An 8742-nucleotide genomic window follows, 5' to 3' on the forward strand; every position below is an offset into this window, starting at 1 on the left:
TCATAATATTTAATTATCTAGTAGTAAAGTTTATTTACTTCTTTTTGGAGAGTTGTTCCAACTTCTTAGTTTTGCCTATTTGTAGGCCTTTTTGTAATCGTGAAAGACAACTCACTTTTGAATAATAATTACTTTGAGCTTTAAGCTTGTTTAGAAGTTTATCTTCTATTTATCTTGCTCTAAACTCTTTTGGTGGATTCCTAGAGTGAAGAGTGTCGAGTGATTTCTTGTGTTACTTCATATCTCTCTAATTTCTCGGTGTCAAAATGACACAATGGAATTGTGTAAAACTGATATAACTAATTTTGGTCATTTTGTGCATTTTAAAATCTGACCATAAATTGAAAACTAATTCAAACGATTTGATTCCACCACTCAAAACTCGGTAAGGAAGTGATCTACATGTTGAGTTCGGATTCTTTAGCCAATTTTGAATCTGAACAGGACATTATGAGTTTACCCCCAATATGATAAAACTATAAAATGTGAATTCTAGTCATAGTTGTAATTTTACAAAATTCATAATAAATTGGTTACTGCTCTAAACGATTTGATTCTTGAACAAAATAGCAATCACAGTGGAATACAGAATAATAACATAAAAGTAAGAAAAAACGAAATAACGACACAAAAATCTTACCCATGCTCGAATTAACAATGTCCTACGTCCTGCTTTTGGAGAATTGATTCAATAGAGTTATAATAGGGATTACAAACTCTAACTCTCTTTGTTTGTTTTATGTTTTAATCTCACACTACTCTTCGTGTTTACTATATATATATATAATTTTAGAATTCATAATTAGGGTAAAGATCATGTGATATTTTTGACATATCCACCATGATACGATCTCGTGCCGATTTAGTTGAAATTTCCATAATAATACAATTTGATTGACATTTTCACCATTATGTAATTTTATGTTTTTTTGAATCCAACAAATAATTGCACATATCTTCCTTCCCCCTTCTGTACCTAACATTGAGGCACACCAAACTGGCCGAAAATCCTAGGCTCAACTCCACAAAATTTTCATTTTTCCTCTATGTCTATGTACTTCTCCGATTATGTTCCAACCTTTGTGACGTGAATCAAGTCCTAACATTTCCGAAACTTGATTTCCGTCACCACCTTCGTGAATATATATGCGAGATTTCCATGTGTGAACCTTCTCCACTCGCTATGACATCTTAAATGTAGTGAAGTCGAATGTCAATGTTCTTTGTGAGCTCGTGAACATCGAGTTCTTGGACAAGTGTATGACGATTGAGTTATCGCAAAACAACTACACTTTATCGTGCTTCACTCCAAATTCACCCACGAGACCTTCAACCAAAATGCCTCATTGACGCCCGCCGTCACAACGATATACTCAACCTCCGTTGTTGAAAGGGAAACTATAGATTGTAATTATGCCTTCTAACTTACCGAACATCTAAATAGGGTAAACACATATCCCGTTAAGGACCATCTCTCGTCCAAGTCACCTGCAAAATTAACATCAACATGTCCTCTCAACTTATCATCACCTACACCCGCCTGTTTAAAACAAAGATCGACTTCTAAAGATCGCCCAACATAACAGAGAACCCACTTTGTCGCCTCCCAATGTTCTTTCACCAGGTTCACCATAAAACGACCAACAAGACTGACCACGTGAGCAAGATCGGGTCGCGTACATACCATGACATACATTAGGCTCCCGACGACACTCGCACATAGGGTGTTTTCCATTCTCACCTTTTCCTTCTCGATACTCAATGTTATCTTTGAGGAAAGCTTGAAATGAGTAGCTAATGGCGTTTGAACCTCCTTAGCATTAGACACCCCGAACTTGGTGACCATTTTTCGGAGGTAATCACTTTGAGACACGAACATAGAGCCTTTCTCCAATTCCCGCTCAATCACCATCCCTAAAATTTTCTTTGTCGGTCTCGTATCCTTCATTTCGAACTCACCGCCTAACAAACTTTTGACCTTGCAAACCTCTTACTTGTTTTCTGATGCGATCAACATATCATCCACGTATAACAATAAGAAGACCCCATCTCAAATCATCAAAAATTACCGAATCTTTCCTTAAATTTTGGCTTGTTACCACCCACTACACATTTTTTACACTTGAACACCCACTTTGAACCAACCACCCGCTAATTCTTGAGTTTTTTCCATCAATTCCCACGTCTCATTTTGTCAAGAAATGACATCTCCTCCTCCATAGAACACTTTCATCTGGTTCTTTCCTTACTCTCTAGCGCTTCTATAAATGATCTCGACTTTGAATTTTGTACCTCATCTGGAACAAGGAATGCAAAGGCTTCCAAATTGGAGTAATCAAATCTCTCTAGAGCTCAAGTTGTCCTACAGTCTCTAACTCGCGCTAACTGGTATGAGTTAAAGTTATCTTCCAAATCCATACATTCCTCCTTTACCTGACCATTTGTTTCATCCTCTTCATTAGTCTCCCCGTGTCTACCGATTCTTTAGTAATCCCTAATAGGAACTCCGCTTTAAATTCGGTCTATAACGACTTCACCAACTTCAACTAACTGTGTTGCTCCATAATAGGATTCAGTTTCCTTAAAGACCACGTCAATGATGCATTTGGTCGTCTCCTCGTCCTTGTAAAATAGTTTCCAACACTTTATTCCCTCAGGATATCCAGCGGTCATACACTTCTTCGCTCTTGGATCAAGCTTTCCATCCCGTTAGTGCATGTAAGAAACACACCCAAATACCTTCAAGTTGTCGAGTTTTGGAGGAGTGTCATTCCACATTTTTTCTAGTGTATTGCATTCCAATTTTGTAGATGGAAAACAATTGATAAGATAAGAAACAGTGTTAACCGTCTCACTCCAAAACCACTTTAGTAGACCGGCCTCAAACAACATACACTAGATACGCTCAAGTAGCATTTTGTTCATTCACTCCACCAAGCCATTTTGTTGCGGTGTCTGTCGGACGGTTTTGTGACGAACCATCTTTTCTTTCTTGATAAACTAATTGAACTCCTCTCCTAGGTACTCTAAACTGTTATCTGTTCGGAGTTTTTTAACCTTCTTCCCAGTCCGAGTCTCTACCATTTTCTTCCAATCCTTGAACTTAGAAAGCGCCTTATCGTTATGCTTCATGATGCATACTTAAACCTTGCGCAAATAATTATCAATGAAGGTGATAAATACCGACCTCACATGGAGTTGTAGTCCACATTACCCCCCACAAGTCTGAGTAAACATAACTGATCATCTTTCGAGTCACTTCAATCGACCTTATAAACTTCACCCTCGTAGCTTTACCATATATACAGTTCTCGCAAAACTCCAAATCATCAAGTTTCTCCTTGCCAAAGTAGTCTATCTTACTCAACTCCTTCAAACACCTTTCACTCATGTATCCCAATCTCTTATGCCATAGACTTGTGGGCAATACATCTCGAGGCTCCTCCACTACCTTCATATCACCAACCAAAGTATTGTCTTGAAAGACGTAAAAACTCTTCTCTCGCACGCTTCTCATTACTACTAACGACCCCTTTGTGACTCTCAATATGTTCTTCTCGCCCTTTCATGCAAAACCAAGTTGGTTTAATGAGTTGAGGTTGATTAAATTCTTCCGAAGGTCTATGACATGTCGTACGTCCGTTAATACCTTCTTGATTCCATAATACGTCTTCAAACGCACTATTTCGATCCCATCACCCTACAGGACTTGTTGTTACCTAGCAAAACCTCGCCCACCAAAATCTTTCTCATAGGTCTTGAACCAACTCTCGTTAGGTTCATATGGAACAAACACTCGTAATTCATAATCCAACACTTGTTAGAATGATTAGTGGAGACAATGAGAACTTCTGCACTTTCGTACCCATTCTCGAGCTTTTGAACAACCGCCACTTCTCCGCTCTTCTTCCCGTCATTACTCAAATTTGGACAATCCTTATCATAATTTTAGAATTTAGTAGATTTCTTTTTGAGAGACTTCGAGCCTCTTCTTTTTTCTTTTATTGTCTCCCCTCTTGGTTCTCCCTCGAACTAAGAGTTCATCTCCACTTACATTACTCTCTTAATTCTTCTTATTTTGGTCATTCGATCTCAACGAACTCATCACATTATCGAGGGTAAACTCCTCTCTTCCATGCTCGAGTATGTCTACGAACGTCTCATACGACTTCGGTAAAAAAATCAAAAGCATCAACGCCTTATCCTCAACCTTGTATTTCTCCCCTATATTTTCCAAATCAAAGAGAATTTTGACATAATCGTCGAGATGCATCTGTAAGTCCTTCTCCTCAATCATTCTAAACTTGAACAATTTCTACTTGATGTAGATCCGAGACGACGGTGTCTTAGTCATATACAAAGACTCCAACTGAAGCCACACCTTTCTTGTCGTCGTGACACTAGCAATCTCTCACATCACCTTATCACTAAGACTAAGAATCAAGGTGTTATAGGCCCTTTCCAACACCTCCATCTTTTTTTCCGCTTCCATCGAGGCCGGTAATTGTGATTCCCCCTCGAGTGCTTTAACAACTCCCGTTTTGCCTAAGTGTGTCCACATTTTCATAATCCACAACCCAAAGTACTTCGTCCCATCGAACTTCTCGATATCAATCATTGAAGTCGACCCCATCTCAATTCATCAAAAATTACCGAATCAAGAAAAAAAAACTCACCAAAAATTCAAACCGCGACTGCCTTAACCCAACTTAGCTCTAATACTAGTTTGTGGTGAAAAACTATCACCCTAAGAATGAAAACAGAATAATAACAACTATAGTGGAATGCAGAACAATAACGTAAAAGTAAGAAAGAACGAAATAACAACACAAAAATCTTACCAAGGTTCAGACCAACAATGTCCAACGTTCTGCTTTCGGAAAATCGTTTCAATCAAGTTATAATAGGGATTACACACTTTAACTCTCTCTATTTATTTTAGGTTTTAGTCTCACACTACTCTTCTCGTTTACAATATGTATAGGTTTTTAGAATTCATAATTAAGGTAAAGATCATGTTATATCTTTGACATCTTCACAATGATATGATCTTGTGACAATTTAGTTGACATTTAAAAAAAACGATTAGATTGATATCTTTACCATTATGTGATTTCATGTATTTCTGAATTCAATAAATAATTACATATATCTTTCTTGCCCGAGACACATCAAATTGGGCCTCAAAACTCTAGACTCGATTCCACGATAAGTTCTCTTAATTCAGGCTTAAACACGACTTATAACTTTTTCAACCAGGCATAAAACTAGCAAAGTAGAGAGGAATTGTCATTAAGTCTTGTTTGGAATTGATAAATGTGTTTGGAATTATAAATACACATTAAATTTATTCTTGTTATCAGGTAAATATTCAATTCCTCTATGTTTACATTAATCTAGGTTATATAGATACTTATAAACATACTAGGGATAGAATGGTCTAAATTTAGAAACATGATGAAATTGAGCAATTTCACCCTTCAATGCATGTTATGAAATTGGTTTAATAATTTATAAATAAAATGTAAATGTTGTATGCTTATAAAATGGACAATGTAAATGTTTTATTATTTAAATGTAATTTTTAAGTTCTCCAAAATTTTGCAACCTCTAACCACTACCCATTTTAATTATAGGAATTCAAAGTCTGTGTTAGTCAAAATAGTACTATTTAAATTAAAAGTGAACTCATTTTTCTTGTTTAATGTAAAAGAAATCTGAATAATTATAATTTATTTATATTGCATAAGCTTATTTGGTACCAAATTTTTTTTTTTTTGAAAAAAGTCAAATGTTTGTTTAAAAATTTAGATCAAACAAAATTTCTATTACTTCATCAATTGCAAGACATGTTTTGTACTAAATAAAAACAAAATCACTCTCACTAAATAATCTCGGTCCTCGATGGTCTTACTTTACTCCTGTTTTAAGTTACAAAAGTCTTTGCATCACATCTTCAATAATTAAATTGAAAACAAATGGTAATATTTAAAAAAAACAAAGAAAAGAGTTAAAAACAGCTAAAAAGAAACATTCACCTAAAGATCTTTAAGAGGAACAACATCCCTTTCTCATATTCCCTTCTGAATCTCCTCCAATGTTGATGGTGGTACCTTGCCCAGGAACCATACTGCTTGTTTCGGCTTGTTGGGCTGCAAGAGCTTTCTTGCTAATGATATGATAAATTTCGGTCAAAATAGTCTGAAAGGCCTTTTCAACGTTGACTGCTTCGAGAGCTGATGTCTCAAGAAATGAGAGGCCTTCTTTCTCAGCCAGAACCTGCCCATCCTCTTCTGAAACAGCTCTGAGATGGTTAAGGTCAGACTTGTTTCCAGCCATCATGATGACTATGTTGGAATCTGCGTGTTCTCTTAATTCGCGTAACCACCTCTGGATGTTATCGAATGTCTGCCCCTTGGTGATATCATACACAAGGAGCGCCCCCACTGCTCCCCTGTAGTAAGCACTAGTGATTGCTCGATATCTCTCCTGTCCTGCAGTGTCCCATATTTGTGCCTTGACTGTTTTTGTTTCTACCTGCCCGTAAAAAAGAAAAAATTAGTACAAAAATCATAAATGCCCAAAAGAGTTTAATGATTGCTTTGTATGAGGAGAAGAAAATGCCTTGTTTGTTGTGTGTTATTTGAACTATCCAATCAACATTCTACTGATAAATCACATAATCAACAGGATAATCAAATGTCTTTTTATCCAAATAACCTACATCAAATATTGATAATAACCATGGATCAAACAAGGCGTTAGATATCTCAGGTTAACCAATTTGACCAACATAGTGCAGCAACAAGAAAATATTCACTAAGGCAGTTATAGCCTGCAAAACCACCCATCAGAAACTACTATTATCAATTTGACGACTTGTGTAAATGTTCATAACCCCTGCCCCTCAGTCGTTCTTCTAGCTAAACAGCATGAGATATTTTGTTTAGAGAGATCATGCCAATAAACTACGCTTCATTTGGAAATGGTTTGTATCTGGATTTGGGTCTCAATGGGGAACATAAATGATTTTTGCGATACAGATCCAAATACTTTGGTATCAAAATCTGGTTTTCTTCAACACACCAAAATTTGCGCCCCCCAGGACAAATTTCTTGAACCCTCCCAGAGCTCAATTAGATACCATCTCTGACCGGAAGAGAAATACACAACATATGCATTTTTAAGCATATTCCAATTTGTAGTCCAGATTTGGTACAGGTAGAGAAACGGGGCATGACAAACAATTTTGTCACCCGGATCATGAGATAATGAATTTGGTGTTTCCAAATGTAGTCTGACGTGCATATATGAACACATCCTTCACTTGTCCTACTTTTCATGGCATAGTGAAGAGACACAGAAATGAAGACTTTGACATTATAGAATACACAAAACCCACTGGAAATATGCAATAATCTACATTCGAAATGGAATTTCCTAGCTTGTAGTGTCGATATTTCATAGACATTGAATAATAGAAACCATGGGTGTTCATGGTCAATCACTCTTGACAAGATTCAAAGCATAAGAAAAATCTAACAGACAAGATGAAGGGTAGGACATGAAAAGCCATCTCACCATAGATCCATAATCATAGGCTCATAGCCTTGAGCTTCTCATTTATGCAAATAAATAAACTCAAGTAATCCGTCCAGCAATGACTTGCAATCAATTAAAGGCATTAGATTACTCTATGAGCCTATTTATATGCATCTAGCTCAAAAACAAATGAGCTCAAATATGACCAAATCCTAATTCACATAACAGTTGACACTTTGTACGACCGTCCAGACGAGTCAAAGTAGAATGACTATGGCTGTAAGGCAGCCTGATAACTCCAAAAAGAAAAAAAAATCGCATCAAACAAAACAAAAAAAGAGAAAGATAAGAGAACAGAGACACTACTACCTCAAGTGTTCTAGTGGCGAACTCAACCCCAATGGTAGATTTCGATTCTAAACAGAACTCGTTCCTGGTAAACCTCGAAAGAATGTTAGATTTCCCTACACCAGAGTCTCCGATCAGGACGATCTTAAACAAGTAATCATACTCGTGATCGACCCTATTCGCCATCGCGAATTCACTTAACTCCGCCACTCTCCTTACACCTTTCAAAACAATAGAACGTGACCCATTACTCCAAAGATCCAATCGATTACACCCAAATCAAAGTTAGCAAATTAAATTTACCAAAACAGACAAAAGTGAAAGCTTACTGTGTGATACAGAAAGATGGACGGATAGAGAAGAAGGTCAAAGAGGGAGATTTCAGTACGTCCTTGCCGCCGGTGAGACGAATGACGACGAGCAAAGACGCTTTCTTTGAAACCGCCAAGTGAACGGACGATTGATCAATGGTTGAAATGGGGAAACGCATAATTCGCATTATAATAAATAACAAGTTAGAAAATATGAATTCGCTTTATCCAAGGGTTTAATTAATTAATTAATTAATTAATTCAAGAATATTGTCGTCTGATGTGTAAGAGAGGAATAATTGGGTGGCGATAAAATACGACGTCGTCGTATCAGAAGTTGACAAAATATGCACGCTAAGCTGTGCGCTGGCAATGCCAAATCATAGCTGGCTTTTTTTTATTTTATTTTATTTTGTTAAACCAGACTTTTATTATATATATGATAAAACATATATAGTGACTACTCTAACTTTATATTTTGGTTTGGCATAGAATTATACATGACTTTAGAGCTTATTTGTTCTTTGGTTTATAGGTTTTG

At 36.6% G+C, this 8742-nt stretch overlaps 2 protein-coding genes across 2 annotated transcripts; both read right to left on the reverse strand.

The window, feature by feature from the left end:
• Window positions 1–3000: 3000 nt before the first annotated feature.
• Window positions 3001–3517, reverse strand: LOC124917364 (uncharacterized mitochondrial protein AtMg00300-like). Its single transcript, XM_047457817.1, has 2 exons — window positions 3215–3517; window positions 3001–3126 (listed from the first exon to the last, which is right to left on the reverse strand). Exons 1-2 carry the CDS (start codon window positions 3515–3517, stop codon window positions 3001–3003), a joined length of 429 nt encoding a protein of 142 aa, XP_047313773.1.
• A 2369-nt stretch (window positions 3518–5886) lies between these two features.
• On the reverse strand, window positions 5887–8397 carry LOC124917366 (ras-related protein Rab2BV-like). The gene is made up of 3 exons (XM_047457819.1): window positions 8220–8397; window positions 7912–8111; window positions 5887–6537 (listed from the first exon to the last, which is right to left on the reverse strand). Exons 2-3 carry the CDS (start codon window positions 8074–8076, stop codon window positions 6049–6051), a joined length of 654 nt encoding a protein of 217 aa, XP_047313775.1. The 5' UTR covers window positions 8077–8111; window positions 8220–8397; the 3' UTR covers window positions 5887–6048.
• Between the last annotated feature and the right edge of the window lie 345 nt (window positions 8398–8742).

This window comes from Impatiens glandulifera, unplaced genomic scaffold (assembly GCF_907164915.1).
Source record: "Impatiens glandulifera unplaced genomic scaffold, dImpGla2.1, whole genome shotgun sequence".
Classification (NCBI taxonomy): Eukaryota; Viridiplantae; Streptophyta; class Magnoliopsida; order Ericales; family Balsaminaceae; genus Impatiens; species Impatiens glandulifera.